Source organism: Vidua macroura, chromosome 5, assembly GCF_024509145.1.
Source record: "Vidua macroura isolate BioBank_ID:100142 chromosome 5, ASM2450914v1, whole genome shotgun sequence".
Lineage (NCBI taxonomy): Eukaryota > Metazoa > Chordata > Aves > Passeriformes > Viduidae > Vidua > Vidua macroura.
Window position 1 is genome coordinate 5,088,086 of NC_071575.1, and position 22,217 is coordinate 5,110,302.

Here is a 22,217-nt window from a genome sequence, read left to right on the forward strand (position 1 = left end):
TTTGGCTGTGGGCACCTGCTCAGAAGCACCACTAGGAAGCAGTCTTCATTTAACTAAAATCCAGAGAAGTAACTCAGTTTGTAACTCTGAGATCTGGTTTGATACAGCATATGCACTATTTGTGTCAAAACTTCTAAAAGTTGCTTTTGGTTTACTGACAAGTGGCCTAAGTACCTCGGTAATGAATGTATCTGTGAAAACAAGACAGAAGGCTGTTAGTGAGTTGATGTTAAAGCTTCTGCTTGTACAAAGTTCTAGAACTTTTTAAAACCTTTTTAAAATATGCCTCTTAATGACATAAATGCAAATACATGTAAGTAATGGTTAATTGTGGAATTGCATGTGGGACTAACTACCTCAAGCTGGGCAGGCAGTTCTTCTGAAGAACTGAAACAGATGTGTGAGGAGATGATCAGTGACAGCTGGAACTATATAGGAGTTCTACAGTTCTTCTACTGAAAAGCAGTTTCCTTCCTTCTGAATTACTGGTGTTAGAGGAATTTTTGGTATTCTAGTAGGTGATATTGACTCCTGGGAGGTACCCCTGAGCAAATCTGAGTTCAGACTGAATCCCCACCATTTAAAATTGCTGTCTTACTGAAAATAATTGTGGCCTGTTGGCTCTGTTGCACTATTTAAATCAGGCCTTCCTCTTCTGACAGATACTCCTGCAGGCAGCATCCTGAAGCTTTTCACATGAAGTCTGGTGGCTCCCTGCTGGCTCATCAGCAGAGTGTGGGCGAAAGCTGGATTTATATGCAACCAACTTCCTACTTGCTTCATTCTATTCTAGACTTAGCTCCGGCACCATAAGTTTTTTTTCAAATGCTCTTTAACTGCTTTTTTTTCTACAATGCACCTTTCTTGTCATTGAGGTATTTGAGTATCCTTTATAATTTTTTTGCCTTCTTCTCTGATGACTTAGACTGAATTGTCTTTTTTAGTGTGTTTTCTCAGCTTGCTAAAGCTGACTTGAAGTTATTTATCATAGCCATATAGCAGTGCATCACACAAGCAGTCCCTGGCTTGTTGATCTTCCCAGATCTCTCAAACAAAGTAGTGGTAGTGAGCTATCCAGAAAATCTGAGAGTGCTGCAGGAACTTCATCAGTCGTTTGCTATGTGGAATTCTTCTTTGGATTTGAATGAATCTTATGGCAAAATGCCAGTATGTCCTTTTTCTTACACATGGAGTAAAAGTGTGACTGTTTTATTAAGGTCCTGTGGGATCTTTTTTCCTGCTGATTTCAGTAGACTAATGGTACTTGTCATTTCTCCATATTGGAAAGATAATTCTTCGGTGAGCCTGACACTGTAAAGCTGTCTCACTTTGTTTGAAGTGTCTGCAATTCAGAAATAAGAGATAATTTTATGTAGATAATGTGCAAAAAATATATATCTTTAAATGCCTTTTATTGGGCTTGTAGCCAAGTTATCTTTTAAGCATTACAGTTATTAAAATGGCTGAAATGAGTTCTTGAATACAGGAAAAATGCATCCTGCTTGCACAGACAGGAGAAGTAGGTTTTGGCTGTGTTGTGGAAGCTGTGTATAACTATCTTAAGTCATCCCTGGAGCAGCATTTAGAGACAGATTTTTTCCTCAGTAGTCAGAAATGGTAGCAGTGTAAATAAATATCTGGGAACATGGAGACATTGTTCCAGATTTCAGTGCACCTTTTTATTGTAGACAGGACTCTGTTTATTGTCTGAAATGAATACCTGGAATTGGACCAGAGGTTGTCTAAACAATTTTTAGAGAGCCAGTAATATGCAAGTAGTGTAAAAACCTACTAAATAAATGTCATTCTGCTCTAGCTGAAACATCTGAGTGATTTGTGTGTAGTGTGCCAAGTAGTCCAGTGCCTGGTTAGTGAGTGTGGATAATTCCACAGACCTATGCAGATCCTTAGATCTTTTCCAAGTGCTAGAAGTAGTTTCCCAAGATCCTCTGCATCTTCTTGCAGATAACCTACCTTAAAATGGGCAATTAATAAGAAAGTATAAATATAATATTCAGAAATTACTGAAATAGAGAAACATCCTCAGCAGTAGAAGGGGGTTAGAGACTTTGAAAAAGCAAATTTCAGGATTTTTTGAGAATGTGAAAAATTACTGAAATTAGGGAATGGGTGTCTTCCTTTGTGAAGCATAGCTTAAGAATCTTTGGATACTGTAATCAAATGTCAGTTGAAAACATTGTCTCCAAATAGGAAGGGAATAATTAGATGGTGAGTGATAATATACAGAAAATAAACTTAATGCTTTATTCTCTCTTTTCTGTGAAGAAAGCTTTCACAAATAAAAGCTGGAGAAAGGCAGCTGATTTCCTAAAAGCTTGTAAAGAAAATTACAATAAAAAGTAAATTAATTGAGATTAGGAAAAGAGAATATCCTTAAGGAAAGCTCAAATTTAGGAGAATACTTTCTTAGAAAAGGGTAGTGGTATCTTCATGGATGATCTGTTAGGGTGTATTTTAGCTGACAAGGGATTTGTCTAATGAGGCTATGTCATGGTGATTTCTGGTAAAGAATTGTAGTACTGGAACAAAAAGTGCTGTCTTCTCAAAGGATATTAAATTAATGTCCAGAGAATTTTCTTAAAAACAATTCTAAGTAATATATCTGCTTTTAGGTTTCTTTATGATTACAGAATGACACATTAAAATAAGCTTCAGATTTTTTTGCTTGAAAGATTACTTTCCATGTCAGTAACTGTGAAACAAAAGAACTCTGGGAGATGCTGACAAATGCCCCAAACATGTAAATATTTTGGGTACAGGTTGTTATCATTGTAGTCTTGTGCATTGGGGGTGGAGGAGTGGGGTTGCAAATGTTTCAGAATTGATGAGGGATGAGACAAGAGAATAGTGAGTGAATCCAGTGTAACTGGATTGTGTTATTGGGCTTGGCCCATAGACAAGAAAAGCCCTTGGGTTGTAGTTTAAGTTGAGAAGGTAAGACACAGTCTGTATCCTTCAGGACAAAGTGGAGATAAGAGCAGGATCACAGTTTAATCAAGTTCATTTCACTTGCATAGAGAAAACATAATGCAAAAGTGAGCTGGAGTTTTGTGTTGTTAGCAGTGAGAGAGTGGCAAGGAATGCACGATTGCTGCTGCTTCCATGCACTCACAGTTGTGAGTTTGGCTTTTTTTACAATCTTAAAGGACACGGCAGAAAAATGCTTAGTGGGGCTTCTGAATGCTTTTGGTATTTACACCTTTAAGTATCAATATCCAGTCAGTGTTTGTGAGGTTACATAGGAATCTGATTTTTAAAAACCATTCATCTTCCAATATGCAAACTGTTCTTTTTCAAAACTCTGTAGCTCTTTCCACCTGAGCATGAATGGATTTCATCCACTAAGGTTTAGTGGTATTCAAGTAAATCTGAGCCAAGGAGTTTTGAAAATACATTTAGGTAATGTATTTTTAAACTAAGCTGTAAAACTTTCTTGCTGTGTGTTAATGATTTGCTTTTATTAAATACGATAATAAAATTATTTTTCATATCTCATTGAGAAAACTATCTTTGGTCACAATAGTAGGAGAAGTTGAGGAGATTGTTGTTGAAATGGTGTCTGTGCTGAAATATATGGGTTGATTCTGTCAGGTTCTATTAGTTGAGAGAATGGTTGAGCTGTTAATGAATTTCAAATGGAAAATGAGGGACTAGGAGGTCTCTGGTGTATTTCCTTATGGCTTGTTAGCCAAAAAGTGAGGAATTGGTGAGGAAAAACCTGCACGGTTGCATGGTGGGCTTACAAAGTTGGTCACATATAAAGTGCAGATAATTTAATAGCAACATATAAATGTTCAAAATTAGAATATCAGCAGTAATTAGGTTGGAAAGATGCCTGTTAGCATAATACATACCCAGTTCCGTGGGAACAGGGACTGTAAATATCACTAAAAATTCCTTAGAGTAATAATGCATAGGAAACTATATCTTCAAATGTTTTCTGGAAGCAAGAAAAACAACTGATTAAGGCAGAAGAAAATTTTTCTATGTTTATTGCCAGTGTATTAGAACTTATGTTAAACACCATTTTAGAAGATATTTTTTCTTTTTTTTTAATAATTGATTAAAGACTTTGAAGGCATGTCACCCCAAGGGACAGGCATGAGATGTCAGGCCATAACTTTGAAAAATAACAGATGAAGTATCATCAGGAAGCTAGCTGAAGAATAACTTCTTTAAAATTACATGCCCTTCAAAATTGATAGTCTTGCTGAGATCTCTTTTAAGATCAGTGAATTTCAGGAGGAAGTTTTTGAACTGTGAGAATTTAGTGGCCTTCTATACCGCATCAGAGAGATTTTTCAAAGTATAAGCAGGCAGCATAAAGAAAAATGCTAAGGTAATTGTGTTGCAGATAAAAGCAGAATTTTTTTCTTCTTTTTCTTCTTCTTCTTCTTGTTAGATTAGTGGCAGTGATGTGAGAAAATGAGGTAGGTCAGTAATGGGAAACAGGAAGAAGTTCATTAGAGCAGAACACTTCAGGAAACATCGCTGCCAGGGGCTGGGAGCTGTCACCAAATGGGTCTTTTTACTTCTGATTTTGAGCTTGCAACATGAGTAGCTGTGATCTGAATTGTACTCACAACATTTCATCACAAATAAGCCCAGAAGCAGCCAAGCTTAAGGAAGTTGGTTGGAACTCATTAGTGTCGTGTGGATGTATCTACTCAAGGAAGCAGATAAGGAAATCCTGTTCGAAACTGCATTAAAACCCAGGCACTTGACTGAATCATAGTGATTTTGGAAAAAATTGCTCTGGCAGCCTTACTATTTTTTGCAAAATGTCAAACCTAGTTCTTTCATTTGGTGTAGCGGTCACTTCTTGTAGTTGATTTGGAATATTACATGGGAAATAATTTGGAAATTTGGGACAAAAATTCTTTCTCTTACCCCATTTGCATATGTTCATTGCCTTTAGGAACAGAAAATGGTATCTTTTCAGGCCTGCTTCTTTTGATGAGCACATATTCTGGGAGAGTGGAATAGAAACAAATTGTGAAGAAACCTGGAGGGGAAATATTGGTGGTTTGTGCTGATGTGGTCTTGTTTTTATTTTTAGGCAGAGGCAGGAGAAATGAGTAGAAACACTGAACTAAAGAAGCTGCAGATCTTTGGAGCTGGACCCAAGATGATGGGACTGGCATTGGGAGCAAAGGATAAAGAGGGTAATTAAATCTTGGGCTCTTAGCTTTCTGTGAGTTCTTTGCTTTCAGTGAGACTGATAAATCTTCCTGAATGTCTCTAGAGACAGTATTAAGAAGAAGGCAAATCAAAACTGGAAAAAGGAAGCTAAGTATTCTAGGGTTTCATTCATGAGAGATTTACAGAGTGCTTCATACAACTTGGCAGAGTTTCAGCTCTTTATGTATTAGATAGTAACAATAGCAATTAAGAAGCCATTCCATGAACTGAGTGACTGAAAGGGGGAGCAGGATTTAAAAGTACTGAAACTGATCCTGCCAGCAAAGCGCACAACTTAGGTGTCTAATTCACTGTTTTTCATGAGGCCACTGGGATCACCTGTGAGGATAAACAAAAGATGTTTTTCCTAATCCCTGTTGGTTTTAGATTGGCCAGATCTAACATGCCATTTTTGCTTTCTTTGGACTGTTAAGTAGTTTCTGATCTGAAAGGCAGGGTGCCAGGCTGTGTGTGTGTGTGGTGTTTTTACAAGTTAAGTCTATCTTGATGTCACATTAATAGCCTTTAACTTCATTTTACTTCAAGATGAGGTGACGCGAAGGCGCAAGGGAAGCAGATCAGAAGCATTTGGAATGCAGATGAGGCAGCGCAAAGGAACTCTTTCTGTCAACTTCGTAAGTTTGATGCCTTTGCTGTGACTTCTGATAGAAAGGACTTGGTTGATTTACTAAGATTTTTCTTTTTCCTCTAAAAGAACCCCCACCCCTCCAAACAGATGAATGAATGCATGCTGCAGCAGATGATAATGTTATGGGAAGAAAGAACAGTGTTTTGAAAAACAATCTGTGCTCAAGGCTTTTGTTTTCATCTTTTGGACAGGAAAGCTGTTGCAGTGTGAAGCTTTTTGCTGATCATACTCTCTACATGCTTGAATGCATTCAATAGTTCAGTTTGTGTTAGAGTCCCCTTAGTAGAACTGTAATACTCCTTTTCCTTAGAAGAGCTTCTGAGGTGCTCCACTACTTCAGGAGTTTGTTTTTAGCAATTCCACATCTTGTGTCTTCTCTGTTTCGAATTTGAATAGGAAAAATAAAGCATTTAGTTCTCTGATGTTTGTCTGTGGAAAAGCAATGTACAGTTGTTCTTAATGCCTTTCATAGAATGTGACTTCCCACTTTTAAAGTGTCGTAACTTAACGTGTGCATGCAGCCATGAATGAAGATCTGTGCTTTTATTGTCTGAAGAATTAGACTCTTCACTTAGAATTCAGCTGTTCCTTTTTTTTTTCCTCTTAGTGAATTCTTTTCTTTCTCTAGTGAATTCTCTTAGCCTGAGAACACTTACAGAAGCTTATCTTAAATTTCAACCGTGGAAGACCAAGGCAACCTAAAGACTCTAGTAATCACATTTTTATATGGGGTGGAAAAAGTGGGAGAATTTGGATATTTAAAAACCAGATCACTGTGCCACTGCAGATCAGTTAGGATTTGTGTGATTTGAATTTTTTCAGTTGTGCTACTACATCTGAGTATATGGTTTTCCTAGGCCATGTAAATTTGGTAATTTTAACTATGCTTTAATTTTAAAATATTTTGTCTAGTCTCTTGGGGTTTTTTTATGGAGCACTATTATTTACTTACTCTTTTCATTTAACCTGTATTTATAAGAGAAAATGAAAATGCTGTTACAACAGAACTGTTGTTTTGAAACTGTATTGCTGTAACTAATATTTTCAAATTCTGTGACTTAGTACTATTTGGTTCCACACTTTTTTTTAATACTTGGATAAGGAAAGCAGTCCTAAATGCAGTGGTGATGCATTTACCTCTTATAACACTGGGCTGAAAAATACTGTGGTGCAGTTTTGTGTGTATTTCTCCATAATTTATTTATCTTTTTTTAAAGTGCTAACTATGAAATTGATTTCATTTGATGAATTGTTGCAGTAAGGTAGAAAAATCATAAAGAAGGGCTTCATAAAATCAAGCCTGCTCTCCTGGAATCAGTTCCTGGCCTTGTCAGAGCTAGCATTTTGCAAGTTCCTATGTGAAAGCAATCCTGTTGTGAGCAATTTGTTAACATGATAGTCTGTTCCTGGGTAAAAAAAATAACCTGCTCCTACAAAACTGTTTTTGCACCGTTAGATAGAAAAATGAAAATTATCTTTCACAAACAACTGTTCCTGCACGTAGACACCGAGAGTTTGAGTGACCAATCAATACAGAATAACAACTTGCTACTAACCAATAAAAGTAATTGGCAAGAAAGCTACTAACCCATTGGAGTCTCACATGAGGTCTATAAAACTGTATAAAAATGAGTTACGTGAATAAAGAATGGCCTTTTTCCACCAGGAAGAAAATGGAGTCCCATGTGATTTACTCCCATAGTGAATACTAACTGGGAGATAAAATACACCTTTTTATCTCCACCTCTCTCCCTGATGCATATAATTTTATATCATCATAGTCTTACATTGTTTTGTTGCATGGCTAGCAGGATTTTTTGTGGTTATTGCATAATCACAGGTCTGCTTGTTGTGAATATCTATTTCAGTGCAGCTTTTGTATTTGCCACATCATCACATACGCTAATATGGAGGTTGCATATGTTAATTGGAATTTAGAGAGAAGAAGATATTACCAGTGAGAGGTAGCTAGTGAGGACCACAGAAAACTTAGGATTGCCATTTTCATGCTTTGCTAAGTTTTGGGAAGAGAATATGAAAGAGAATATGGAAGAGAATATGAAAGTGCTTGCTGAGGTACCCTCCCTCTCTTCTTTTTGAAACAAAAGCAGCTGGTTTTCTTGCTTTAGACAATGTTCCATGAGGGTGAGTGCATGGATTTTTTTTTTTTTAAAGGGGAAAATGATACGCCTCTGAGTAGAGCTGCATTATTTTTTAAAATAGTTTCTTAAGAAACCTGAGCAGTCTCCTTAAGAAGTATATTACTGCATAGCTAGGAGGTTGCATACTTAACTAGGCCACTGTAACTCGAGCTGGGTTTGTCATTAACTATTTAATCCACCTGAGCCTAATCAGCTAAAATGCACATGTTTTTGTGACATCTTGATTAAATTAACAGACCCCACCAAACGCAGCCCCACCTCTTCTGGTGTTATTTTGAGCTGTGTGAGGGAAACACACACAGCCTGAATAGTCAGGGGCTGGTGGGAGTAGTAGCAGAATTTGGAGTAGGTGTCATTCATGAAGTTCATGCTGTTAGTAAAAATATATACAAAAGGTAATTTTTTTAGCAAAGATTATGTAATAACCAGGGTTATTTTCATTTAGATTGTTACAGTTCTTCAGTATTATATTAAATGTTTCTATTAATTAAAGTTCTTTGCACTCTACAGGAAGCTAGAGCAAAGAAAATTTGAAAACTTCATATGGTTTTCTCTCTGGCCCCAGAGAATGTCTCCCAGTCAGTGTTGTTCTTGTTGAGAGACTACATTGAACAACTTCCAAAAACTGTTTTCTGTTTTATTTGGATTGATACTTCGCTCTTATCATTCAGAGTTTTTCTTCTTTGCTTTGGAAAAAATGAGAAAGAAGTTGGTACTTTTACATGTGGTTTCCTTTGCTTCCTTGTGAATTTATTTGGATTAATACTTCTCTCTTATCATTCAGAGTTTTTATTCTTTGCTTTGGAAAAAATGAGAAAGAAGTTGGTACTTTTACATGTGGTTTCCTTTGCTTCCTTGTGAATTTATTTGGATTAATACTTCTCTCTTATCATTCAGAGTTTTTATTCTTTGCTTTGGAAAAAATGAGAAAGAAGTTGGTACTTTTACATGTGGTTTCCTTTGCTTCCTTGTGAATTTTTAGATTGAAATCTGTAGGTTTGTGATTTTATTATCTCATTTTCATTGCAAAGATACCGCTGTACTGTTGCAAGTGATGATGTGTGAATTTCTGAAATACCTTTTTGAGATTTTCCTTAGCCATGCAGTCTTTGTAGAGATACAGTTTAAATTGTTTTCCATGATAAGAGGGCTGAAGAGAGGGAGTTCTAAAAACTGTAACTTAGTCTTTTGCCTTAGAATAACCTGAGTGAGATGCTGCTTGAGTTAGATAGCAAAAGACAGCCCAGCTGAACCGGGTAGTTATTTTGCAGCACCCAAAGTCCTCCTGCCCCCACATGGTGCTGCTTTGGGAATGAAACAGAAACCATCATTATCAATACTTCTCAAAAACTAGGGTTGATGCTCATATATTGGACTTCAGGATATCATTATCATCCTTTGTTCCTTAGTTTAAGTAAGGCAGGCTCTGGATGAGAAACTTCATGTAACATTTTTTTTTTTTTTTTTTTCCCCACAGGTTGATCTCTATGTTTGCTTATTTTGTGGTAGAGGAAATAATGAGGATAAACTGCTACTGTGTGATGGATGTGACGACAGCTATCACACTTTCTGCTTGATTCCTCCTCTTCCTGATGTACCCAAGGGTGACTGGAGGTGTCCAAAGTGCGTTGCTGAGGTATAGTTCAAGAACTACTGAAGCTTTGTATGTGTACTTGTGTACCTGGAAAGATCAGAAGAAGAGCAGTTCAGCAATCCATCCATGTAGAATGAATGGTTTGTTTTGGAATATTGCCAAGATGAGCCTTGAATTTTGGTTGATGAGCCATAAGGCGAGAGAAACATTCCTTCTAGAGCTTGGACATAACCTTTATTTTTGATGTGGCTATGTGACAGGTGAAAATTTGACCTTGGTGTATTAAGAGCTGAAACTCAATTTTATAATCTGGTAGTGTGAAATTAGGGGTGAGAACTAGGGTTATAATGGATGTTTCCACATAATGATGACATAATTTGTAAACTATGAAGTAAATAAAGTATGACATTTAGGCATAACAGGGAGCTTTGATTATTGGAAAGACATTGTGGCATTGTTCAGAATGGCCTGTAGCAGAAAGTGAAAAAACTAAATTAAAGTTTTGTTGTAGCTATTTTAGATTTGGTTTAGTCTAAAAATGGATCTGCTCAGGCTCTGAAAGTGGAAGCTAGTTGAATTTCATTACTCAAAAAAGAAGAGCTACCCAGTTCTGAGAGATGATTGACCAACAGATAGCAAACATCACTTGATTGGTTTGGTATTTGTCTTAAGGAAACAAATTTTGCAAGCTCAGAAAGTTGGTAGATGTAGGATTCAGAGGAAGAAGCTTACCGTTTATAACTCTGTGATTACAAGACTGGCTTTCACTCTTGAGGCTGTGTTGTTTCCAAAAGGAGCAGTTGTGCACACACGTTTATAGGCCCACTTCCCCCCCGTGCCCTTCCGCAGTGTTGGCTGCTGCTGGTTCCTTTATGGTGGTGTTTGGAGAGTTGTGCAGCCACATAGGCTGGATCAGCTCACTGCTCTAACCCTTCACTGAGAGATGAGGTTGTCAGATGAACCCAGGCAAATGCTGCTTAAGGAAAGGTGGAAATTCCACCTTTCTACAGCTACAGGCAAGGGAAGAGATGAACCATTCCCTTTGGGTTGCTGCTCAGAGAGTGGATTAACCTACTTCTTTATTTTCTCTTAAGATAGAGCAATAAAGAATATTAGCAAACTGCAGCAATCTAATATGGAGTTAATTTAGAGACTATGGTAGTAAATAGAGTGGCTGCAACAGTTCAAGAATGTGAAAACGCAAGAAATTTCATTATTGATAGTAAAAACAGGAATAGATTGTTACCGGGGACAAACCCAGGAAAGATAAGGTGTCAAGTAATTTTTTACTAGCAAATGATACAGAAAATATTTAAAACGTTTTGGAAAGGCACTGGAAGTAAGAGGTAGGAGGAAACACATTACTATAATTTGTTCTGGAGAGTAAACAAGTAAGAGCAATAAGATGTTTGGAGTATTCACTAGTACTTTTTGCCTTAGTTTTTACTTTAGATGTTAATTGTGCACAGATCCTTAATGTAATTTTACAGTAGGGTACTGGAACAGAAGCTGGGGAGAATAGGGTAAGGGCTCTTTATATGTATTTAGTTCAACATTGTTTGACAGTGTTTGCAGATGTTGTAGATTCTCTGTCGCAGGCTCCATTTAAGAATGTCCCGATTGCAAGACAAGATGTAATCCATTTGCCATCTGTATGGCAGTTGTCTTGTGTTAAGTGGGCAGTTTTCCTTATCTCTTTCACAACCAATTCTCCCTCTGAGGAGACATCTGCTGATAATGGGCTACTGAATGTCACTGCATGACTGACAAGAACTTTAACATCCCATTGTGAGATGCTCCGCCCAGAGGGTGGAGCCAAACATTCCTACCTGGATATAATCTGAGTTTTTGGGACACCAGACTCAGGCTTTTTTGCTGGATTTCAGGAGGACTGCAGCCATTCCAATTTGGACGGCTACCAACACCCTGACCAAAAAGGGTGTCAGGTTGTATTCTGACTCTGTCAGTGGTTTTTCTTTTGTATTATTGCATGTATTTTGTTTTATTTTTCACTTTTTCCTAATAAATTATATTTTTGACTTGGAGGCTCTCACTGGTTTTGTTTTCAAACCAGAACAAAGAACCACTTTGATACATACTGTGAATAGTCTAAGGATAGTTCCTATTGAAAAAAAAAAAACACAAAAAACCAAAAAAACTACTGATGAATTCCTTTCCAGTCCTGTTTCTTTGATTGAAAAGCTGACTATTAGATATTTTTGCATCATCTTTATGTTCCAGTATGTCTTGTATATATAAACATGGTGTCAGTTCCAAAGGAGCTGAGAAGGACACATTAAAAATGAGTGGGGAGAGGAGCTGAAATGTGCACCGATATTTTTTTCATTTTCAGGATGGATGGGGTTAGAACAAAGACTTGGATATTTTCTGTCAGATGGGCCATGTCTGTTGTTGGCTGTGTTGCTCTGTTCTAATTTCATTTTTCCTCTTCCCTATTATATATTTTCACAGTGTCAGGTCTGTTGATGATTTGCTGACTTGATAAGGCTGAAACACTTGGGGGGTTGTTCCTGTGCAGTTATTCTGCAGGTGCTTGAATCCAGTGTGTCTACAGAAATGTCCTGTGGCTGTCTAAGCATCTTGTGCACAGTCTTGCTTTGTGGCTGGCAGCAGTAGCTGAAGAACTGTAGCTATGGACAGGAAAGCAGAAGTGTGGAGCCCTGGGGTTACAGCGTTAGATTAGCTTCTGTGCTGTTAATTCTGGTCTGTTTCCGTTGTGGTGTGACTGCCTCGGCTGGAAAAGTCTCAAAACTGGTAGCTTATTGTGCTGGGTAAGGACTCAGATGGACACTAGGGCTTCTTGCTAAAAATGTAACTGTGTCAGAGTCTGCTGCAGGGAACGATATTTCTGTGTTCTGTCTCCTAGGAATGCAACAAACCCCGAGAAGCCTTTGGATTTGAACAAGCTGTCAGGGAATATACTCTCCAGAGTTTTGGTGAAATGGCTGATAACTTCAAGTCTGATTATTTCAACATGCCGGTCCATGTGAGTTTCAGCTTGTGGTGGGATTCCTTGTAAGGGAAAAAAAAAGAGGAGGTTTCAGCTGGTCTTGGATTTTTGCTAAGACATCTTAGCCTTGTTTAAAGAGGCACCATAAGCTTCAAACATGTAAACAAATTATTTAGCTTGCTGGCATCTGGTCTCATTTCAACTTCATTTCACCCTTTCCCCACAGTGGGCAGACAGCTTTATTGCTTATTAGGGTTTACTGTACTGGGCACACTCTAGTTCTTGCCCTTTTTGATAAATTGGATAAGTATCTTGCTCATTTAGCATAGGGGCCTTTTCCTGCCCTTCCTATGCCTTTGTCTTGGTTTAGTTTGTCCAGAGGATAAATCTTTGTTTTCCTTCCTTTTATAGTATTTTCTTGTAGACAAGTCAATATACTAAATCTGTCTGATAATCACAGTGGTGTTGTTTTTGTTTTTTTGTTTTGTTTTGGTGGGTTTTTTTGTTTGTTTGTTTGTTTGTTTTTTTGTTATGCATCACAGCAGCATTTTTCAAACTAGAATTTCTGCTTTGGCGCAGTTCCACTGTCCTGTGGACTGCATGCAGCACCAAGGTCTTCCTCCTCTGATGGTTCTTTGGTAATTTATGGACATTCTTGCTAAAGTCTCTTCCTTTTAAGGACTCCAATTTATGAGGCAAATTTGGGATGTGGAACAAAGGTTATTTTAAGAATAAGCTTCATAAATGAATACATGTAAGAGTAATGATGAGTTATATGAAGATAAAACTCCTGAACACAGTTTTATATCTGAATTTCCTTACTGTTGTCCAGAAATCCTGGTCATTATCCTCTGAAATAGTTTGGAATTTGCATGCTGGTTTGTTCTCTTTGCTGCTTGATTTCTATTGGCTGTCTCCTCTTCCCCCTGTGTTTTACTGTGTGTCTGGTGATTCCATCTTCTTTTGTTTATTCCTTCTCTCTGAAACATTCCAGCCACTATCGAGGAATACAGACCAAAACTATGACTTTGAAGAGATGGAGGGGAGAGGGGGAGTGACCTTGGTGTCTGAAAATTCATGGGGAGTTAATAACGATTTATTGCTTGAATGATAATTTTTGTTATCTGCATATACCATAACCTCTCTTCTGCTTTCAGATGGTTCCCACTGAGCTGGTAGAAAAAGAATTCTGGCGATTAGTGAGCAGCATAGAAGAAGATGTTATTGTGGAATATGGGGCCGATATCTCATCCAAGGACTTTGGGAGTGGCTTCCCAGTGAAGGATGGCCGACGAAAGCTGATGCCAGAGGAGGAGGTGAGGAACAGGATATGCAAACTGACCCCATTCTTTGCTCTGCGTAAAATTTCACATTAAGACTTTAGGTCAGAAATCAGTGTGGATTTTTTCATGAAGAAATTGTTTCAGGCTTTTGCATGTACTTAGCATTCCTTTTGAGCAGGGCATTAATCTGATATTTGAGATTGTTTTACAGATCTGCTTGCTGATAACCAAGGTCTGTTTCATTATTTAAGTCACACCTGTTTTCTGTCACTTAGCAGGCAGAGATGTGCAAGTTGTTGCAGTTTGTTCTGAGTATGAGGAGACTCTTTAATAATATTTTTTCTTTCTTCTTCCAAACCTTTTCATTATAGAGTTAGGTACAGAAACATAATTCTGTCCTCCTTAGGATGTTCTTAATGGGTGAAACAAACTAATTGGGTTTAGCTTGCTTCTCTGTGCGTACTGTAATAATGTAGATGTAGATAGTGTTCAATTATAAAAAATTCTATGGAGATGATCTGGTAAGTGTATTACCTATTTTCTTGCTGCTTGTATGCTTAAATTCAGATGTAGTAAAGGTGTGGTTTTCTGATTACACAGCCCCACATCAATTTGTACTGCTCACTGGAAGAGGTAATCCTGTTCACTGTCATCTTCCACCTCTTCCTGCACCTTCCTGTGTGTACTTTTGTTGGCTGTGCTGTGGTTGTGTAGCTGCTTAGTGGGTCAGCACTGATACTTCTTTTTGTATGAAGGTAGTCACTTTAAAAATTTCTCAACCAGATCATTTAAGTCTTCTGACTCACTGCAATGTCGTTGTAGTGTCAGAGGAAACAGCAGCAATGTTTGGCTGAGCTGAGGGTCTGACCAGTCCTTTCAGCAGCTGTAGGATACATCTAAAATTCCAATCAATCCATGCTTAGAGCTTTTGTGAAAGTGGAAAGTAGATTAATGCTAAAGCACAGTAGTGGGCTGTCTGGATTATGGTTTTTTTGAACAAATTGTGTGTATTTGAAAGTAAAGGTGAGAGTGCGAAACAGGTGATGCTGTCCTCTCAGAAATGAGTGTGGAGGAATTTCTTCCCTTGAGAGAACTTTCTAAAGTAATCTATACAGTAGATCAACATAAAGTGCAGCATGGTAAAATAAGTGTGTAAAAAAAACTGAAATAGTAACATGAGATTCATTGTGTTGTTTACAATTTTAAATTGTCCTTTATTACTGAAGATTTCTATCTTAAGTTCTTCTGCTGGTGTTGCTGGTAGGTGTTGCTGGTATTTTATTCCACCAGAAAAGCATGAAACCTGCAGTCCTGTGATGGGGAAGAAATTAAAACCTAAGTGTATAAGCCTTGATCTGAAGAAGATGGGCTATGTTGAAATACTAGGACCGTTACTAAAATCTTAGTGTGATTATTTGGTGACTAGGGTATTTAAGGAATTATTTCTGGGTTTGATGTTTCATTGTTGCAGGAAATATCCTGTTATCTACTATAGAAATGGATAGTCTGATATTTTCATTTGTACTTTGCTTTTCTGGACTTGGTGTCCTTTTGTTCTTCTGATTTGTTCAAATTTTATTCTTTTGGCAGGATTATGCTCTCTCTGGTTGGAACTTGAACAACATGCCCATTCTCGAGCAGTCAGTCCTCGCTCATATCAATGCAGACATCTCTGGCATGAAGGTGCCCTGGCTGTATGTAGGGATGTGCTTCTCCTCCTTTTGCTGGCATATTGAAGACCACTGGAGCTATTCGATCAACTACCTGCATTGGTATGGGCTGTCCTTTGTGCATCTACCTTACACTGCCCTATTGGCTTTAGGAATTTTGTAGTTCTACTTCAAAGTGCCTCTGCACGCTGAGGACATTTGTAAATGAAGGGCTGAATGTGCAGAGTGGTCCGTGTTCTTAGCTGTGGCTGATTGAAAGTGAATGCTTTTTAAAGCATTGTAGTGGTTCAAGGCAAAGCATTCAATTAAGGCAAACCCAAGACAAGCATACTAGTGCCATTCATGAACTGATGAAACATTCTTGTGTGGCCAGCATTCCAGTGTCACCATAAAATTGTGCTTTACAGGATCCTATCTTTTTTAAGAAAGTTTTTTTGTTCAAAACTGAGTTAAGAGTTCACTGGTTTCCTCCTTTATGATTTAAAGTTGGGATGTCTCTATGCTAGAAGTGGAGTCTGCTGTCTCATGGCTTCTAGAGGCATCAGAGTTGACTGTTCAGCAGCAGATCCATGTATACACGGAAATACTCCTTATAAAGAGAAATTTGGAAGTAATTTTGCCTTTTGGAATAGTCCTGAAAGTGTTGAGGTGTTCAGCTTTTTTGTCTGAAGTCTTGTGACAGATTAACCTTGGGAATTGCAGTCTTCCCAGTTTGTCAGACATGGTTGCAGTGAGCGGAGCAGGGAGGAAGACAGAGACAGGGAGGGAGCTGTGGGAAACTTTAGAGAGGTCGCTGGACATCTGGGAGGGGTGACTTGGTGTCCTTCAAAGCACAACTGCACATCTTTGAAGAAGCACGTTTGCTAGCAAGGTCTGATGGGTACGCTCGGGAAGGGCATTACTGTTGTTCCCGGCCGAGCTCCTGTCTCAGCGTCTGTCCGGCGGCTCCGCGCGTCTGTCCGGCGGCTCCGCGCGTCTGTCCGGCGGCTCCGCGCGTCTGTCCGGCGGCTCCGCGCGTCTGTCCGGCGGCTCCGCGCGTCTGTCCGGCGGCTCCGCGCCCGCTGCAGGAGCGGGCATTGCCGGGTGCTGCCAGCAGGGGGCACCGCAGCCCGCCGGAACCGCCAGGAATGCTGCTCCCGGCTCCGGCCTCTGGGAGAATCACAGAATAATGAGGTTGGAAGAGACCTCCAAGATCATCCAGTCCAACCTATGCCCTAACACCTCAACTAGACTACAGCACCAAGTGCCATGTCCAGTCTTTTTTTAAACACATCCAGAGATGGTGATTCTGCCACCTCCCTGGGAAGACAATTCCAATACTTTATTATTCTTTTGGTGAAAAATTTCTTCCTAATATCCAACCTGTACCTTCCCTGATGGAGCTTGAGGCTGTGTCCTCTTGTTCTGTCAGTTGCTGCTGGGTGGAAGAGACTGACCCCCACCTGTCTGCACCTCCCTTCAGGAAGTTGTAGAGAGCAATGAGGTCACCTCTGAGCCTCCTCTTCTCCAGGCTAAACAACCCCAGCTCCTTCAAACATTCCTCACAGGGCTTGTGTTCCAAGCCCCTCACCAGCCTTGTTGCCCTCCTCTGGACACGCTCAAGCATCTCAGTGTCCTTCCTAAATACGTGTCCACATAGCCCTGTCAGGGGTTTCAGCAGATTCCTGCTTGTACTTAGTAAAATAGATTTTAAAAATAAATCTCAGCACTGTAGATGCTAGGTTGTGGCAGTTCGTTTTGGTGAAAAAAGGACTGGAATAGGGCTTGATTATTTATTTGTTTAGTTTTGGTCCTGTTAATCTTTTTGTTCTCTCATACTTAACTAAACCATGTTGTTTGGCATTTTTCATCTTAATGGTCCAGTGGATTCCAGATTTTCAGTAGTTAGTTAGGAATATTAGAGAGATTGCATGTATTTTACTCCACTGGCTGGTATACTGTTCTGTTGGTTTTAGGAATATGACTACTCCAAGCATAATTGAATGGAAGAGTACCATGATCTTAGACTGTAGGTGTGACAGCCAAGGTTTTGTTTATTAAACCTAATTCCTTCTTCCTGAGGGAAAATAATTGCCCGTTTTAACCCTTTGGGGAGCATGGTAAGTGACAATTATCTTCCATGTTATGCTTGTCAAGGCAAATCTACTGCCAAGTATGTTGACAATTGTGTTGGAGTGTAACTGATTTTTCAGATTAGAGTAATACATCCTGAAGAAGATGCTTAAAGACATTTTTTTAATCTAGGTGTAAAATGACTCATGAGGAGAGTGCTGCTGGCTGTGAGGTGTGCTTTACAGCTGGGTGGCACCATCAGTTCCCTCTCACTTGTCTTCAACCCTGTGCTTGTGTTTTGGTAGGGGAGAGCCGAAGACATGGTATGGTGTGCCCTCTCATGCAGCAGAGCAGCTGGAAGATGTGATGAAGGAATTGGCTCCTGAGCTGTTTGAATCCCAGCCTGATCTCCTGCATCAGCTGGTCACTATTATGAACCCCAATGTGCTGATGGAACATGGTGTACCAGTGAGTACCACAAGAGCATTTTTTACATAAGTATTTCTATGTGCTCTCTTTTTTTTTTTTTTTTATTCTCTGCCAAATTTGTATAACAATGGTTTGGCATAACTGAAGAATTTTTATGGTAGGCATTTGCATATTCATTACTTAGAGGGTGTTTTTTAAAGATGTTTTCTAGACTCTTTCCTAGACTTACCAGGAAATTTAAATTATCTCATAACAGAAGTGAGTGTGCCAAGCTTCCTACATAAAATACCTTCCAGAATAAGCATACGCAGTGTATTACAGTTAATTTTTAATTAAAAAATCCCCTCCCTTGTGTAACAGCAAGTTTGTCTGAAATGCCTTTAAAAGCTTTTGACAGTAGTATACTTGTCTTACATTCAGTAGAAATCTCAGCATTACAAAACGCTTTTCTTTCCAAACATAATTGACTGCAGACCTCCAAGCAGCAGTCACTATCATTTGCTTTTGTCTTAGGATAAATTGTTTCCTTGGCGAATACCCCAGCAAAGCAAACCATAAACTTTTTTCCAGAAGCTTTTGCACTTTGTGGTACAATGGATTAAATGACGATAGAGAAACATCCCTTTTGGGATTCATAAAGACAGTTTTCAACTGTTGGCTTATATATTCAGCTCTTTTTGAAAAAGGCTGTAATTTGAGTATTGATGTTAAGAAGGCAAAAACAATCTTTACCACTGTTGGGATAGCTGTGTTGCCTGTGGTGATCTATGGGTACGGAAAACGTTGTTCAGACATCTTGTACTTTTGTGTCTTAAGCTGTTGCATGTTACATATTATTTAATTCCTTTATCCTCCCTTTTTAGGTTTTCAGGACAAATCAGTGTGCTGGCGAGTTTGTTGTGACCTTTCCTCGTGCCTATCACTCTGGATTTAACCAGGGATATAACTTTGCTGAAGCTGTGAACTTCTGCACTGCTGACTGGGTCTGTTCTTCTGTATATATTTGCTATGTGACTTCTGCAGGTGGTGTGTTAGTAACTTAACTACCTGAACACTCTTTTCAGTTAAATAGTGTATTTTATGTTTATAGTTCTTGGGACAGCAGTTAGAAACTGAGGGAAGTTTCATTATACAAAGTAATTTTAATTTTAGGCAACTTCAAATGGAAACTTTGGGTGCTTCTTCTTCCTTTAACCAAAAAGTGGCATCTCACAGTACCTTTAGCTAGTATTTCTGTGATGTCACTTTCTGAATTTGATACAGGTCTGTGTCCTGTCTTGAAGTACTGTTTTCATTTGAATGTTTGAGATAGGCTTATAACAGTGTTTGTTCCTCCTTTGTGCCTTTTATCACATTAGTGCTGTTCTAATGGCTGTGCCACATCAGTGCATAGCTCATGTGGATTGTTTGGGAAATTGTCAAAGGAGTGTTCTGTTACTATCCAGGGTTTACAATTGGAAGTTACGATCTCGTCTCTAGTTTGTCTATCTCTAGCTTTGTTTTTTAAACTGCAAATGGAAATTGTAGTCATTTTTCAGAGACTTTTATTCTTTTATCAGAAAAAATGTCTGCAGGACTGGCAGTGTGTCAGGGCCCTTTTTTTTTTTCCTCCAGCACTCATGATGTAATAGGAGTGTAGCCTCCTTGAAAAACTGCTTAACTTGCACCAGCCACGTGAAATTTCCTTTGCTTACGTAAAATGTAACCAGAAATATGTGCAGCAAATTCATTTAGCATCCTTTTGCTTTAAAAGGCACAAAATGAGTGATAACAGTTTTGTTTAACTGTAGAAATCTTAAGGTTGAATGTCTATGTCCAGTCATAATAATATCCAGAGGGGAATGTATTCACCTTAGCATAGACCAGATGACTTCTCTTTGGTGCCAGTTTCTTGCCACTGGAAGTAAAAAGAGCTTAGGACAACTCTTAAACTTTTGTCTCTATGTTAGGTGCATAAGGTTATGGAAGATGCCCCTCCTCAGCATTGATACCCTCTTTATCCTCATCTGTGACATGATTTAAGGTTGTTACAATTTTCTGTCCCATCAAATACAACTCTTAGTCTGTCTTTTCCCAGTTTTTGTCGAAGGAAGGAAAATGGGAGCTGAGAAATGATTTTTTTCCCCCTGAATGATGATGATGTGGTTTCTGTAGCTCCCCATTGGACGTCAGTGTGTGAGTCACTACCGAAGGCTGGGGCGTCACTGTGTTTTCTCCCACGAAGAGCTGATCTTCAAGATGGCTGCAGATCCTGAGTGCCTGGATGTCGGGCTGGCTGCCATGGTCTGCAAGGAGATGACTCTCTTGATAGAGGAAGAGACACGGCTGAGGGAGTCTGTTGTACAGATGGTGAGTAATAAATGCTTGCAAAAGAGCTTTCTGCTTCCCTCTCCCCCTGCTTGCATTAGAATTTTTGAGCAAGTGGCTATTTCTTCTTGTCAGGGAGTGTTGATGTCTGAAGAAGAGGTGTTTGAGCTGGTTCCAGATGATGAACGTCAGTGCACAGCTTGCAGAACCACGTGCTTCTTGTCAGCTCTTACGTGTTCCTGTAATCCCGAGCGCCTGGTGTGCTTATACCATCCTTCTGATTTATGTCCCTGTCCCATGCAGAAGAAGTGTCTAAGGTACACAGGATTTTTTTTTTGTCCCTACTTTTCTTCCATGTCTAATAGTTTGCTGTGGCCCAGTTTTCTCCTTCATTTTTTTCTCCTTCATATAGGGAGTATTTCTATCCTCTTTGTTTCTGGGTTCCTAGGCAAACAGGTGTTGCACATGTTCTGTTTTTCTGGCCTTGCTGTAGCTGGAAAAACTCAATGCTATCAATATCCTGACTTTTATGTGGGCATTAACACTTCTTCTGTCTTTTTTCCCCATACCTTCAGGTACCGGTATCCACTAGAAGACCTTCCTTCTTTGTTGTATGGAGTGAAAGTTAGAGCTCAGTCTTACGACACTTGGGTCAGTAGAGTTACAGAGGCTCTGTCTGCCAATCTCAACCACAAGAAAGGTCAGACTTCTGTCATTCTTAATAGGATGTCCTGAAACTCCTACATGTGTTCTGTGTTCTTCTTAGTATTGTGCATTTCAAATTGAACTAGGCTGTTGGAACCTTGATTGAAGGCCATTGAAGCAATGTAAAATCTCTCTCTCTTTTTGCATACAAATTATTTATGTGCTCTTATTACAGATGTGATTGAGCTGAGAGTAATGTTGGAGGATGCTGAAGACAGGAAATACCCGGAGAATGATCTTTTCCGCAGGCTCCGAGATGCTGTGAAAGAAGCAGAGACCTGTGCTTCAGTAGCACAGCTGCTTCTGAGCAAAAAGCAAAAACACAGGTAGGACAGGCAGTTTTTCAGTACTATCCATCTGCCTCTTTGTTACTTCATTGGACTTGGAAGAGTTAAAAACTGTGAGGTCTTACTGTGTGCTGTGTAAAAGCTTCTTTCAGTGTTTCCTTAGTGCTGTGGCTCATTGAGAGACAGGGAGGGGTGGAGGCAGATACAGTAGCACAAAGGGCCCGAAGGTTGACTTAGTTGGAATATTATAAGCATCCTGCTTTCATCTGACTTATGTACTGAAATGTGAAATCCTTTAGAGAAGTTGTGTTTGGTTGCTGATGAAGTATTTTGCTAAACATGTGGGATAATTGTAGGGAGAGACAGCTGGAGGTAAAAATGTAATGAAGGTAAGTTTTGACTGTGGGTGTTTGTGACAAAAGGATCTGGGGGAGCACAGCAGTACAGAGAGCAAAAACAGTCCATAGTTTGAGCCAGTCTGGTACTTTTTGGGAAGGACCATGGCAGGCAGTGATGTGTGGCTGCAAGGTAGTGGCTTGCCTCAGTGACTTGGGGCAGTGTAACTCCCTTGGTTCTCTGTGTTGCCTGCCTTGCCTGTGGCTGCCTCAGCATTACTCTGTCTCCTGGCCCTGCTTCAGCAGTCTGATGGATGTTCTGCTCTCATGAACTTTCAGGAGCATGTTCTTCCTTCTGTCCTGTATGTTTTGTGCACTGAATAACAAGTCCCATAGAAAATAGCTCAATGAGGTGACTGTAATTCTTGTGGCAGCAATTGTACAGTAAATTTATGTAGCTTGTAGTTCCTCTGTTGAAGATAAGATTTGGTTTTGTAGTTGGTTGTATTTCTTGCCTGTGTGGTTTCTGTGTATTACTTAAGACATTTTGGGAGAGTAAAAAGTAAATACC

General features: G+C 39.2%; 1 protein-coding gene across 4 annotated transcripts in view; it reads left to right on the forward strand.

Annotated features, from left to right (window-relative positions):
* KDM5A (lysine demethylase 5A) overlaps positions 1 to 22,217 on the forward strand; it is a 51,066-nt gene that overhangs the window by 7,040 nt on the left and 21,809 nt on the right. For all 4 annotated transcript variants that reach the window (XM_053977205.1, XM_053977206.1, XM_053977207.1 and 1 more), the window contains 12 exons: positions 5,081 to 5,186; positions 5,749 to 5,837; positions 9,491 to 9,649; positions 12,495 to 12,614; positions 13,736 to 13,894; positions 15,452 to 15,633; positions 17,889 to 18,051; positions 18,876 to 18,995; positions 20,167 to 20,361; positions 20,455 to 20,636; positions 20,895 to 21,019; positions 21,200 to 21,350. In XM_053977205.1, coding sequence (XP_053833180.1) covers positions 5,081 to 5,186; positions 5,749 to 5,837; positions 9,491 to 9,649; positions 12,495 to 12,614; positions 13,736 to 13,894; positions 15,452 to 15,633; positions 17,889 to 18,051; positions 18,876 to 18,995; positions 20,167 to 20,361; positions 20,455 to 20,636; positions 20,895 to 21,019; positions 21,200 to 21,350 — 1,751 coding nt within the window. The remainder of the gene's footprint in view (positions 1 to 5,080; positions 5,187 to 5,748; positions 5,838 to 9,490; positions 9,650 to 12,494; positions 12,615 to 13,735; positions 13,895 to 15,451; positions 15,634 to 17,888; positions 18,052 to 18,875; positions 18,996 to 20,166; positions 20,362 to 20,454; positions 20,637 to 20,894; positions 21,020 to 21,199; positions 21,351 to 22,217) is intronic.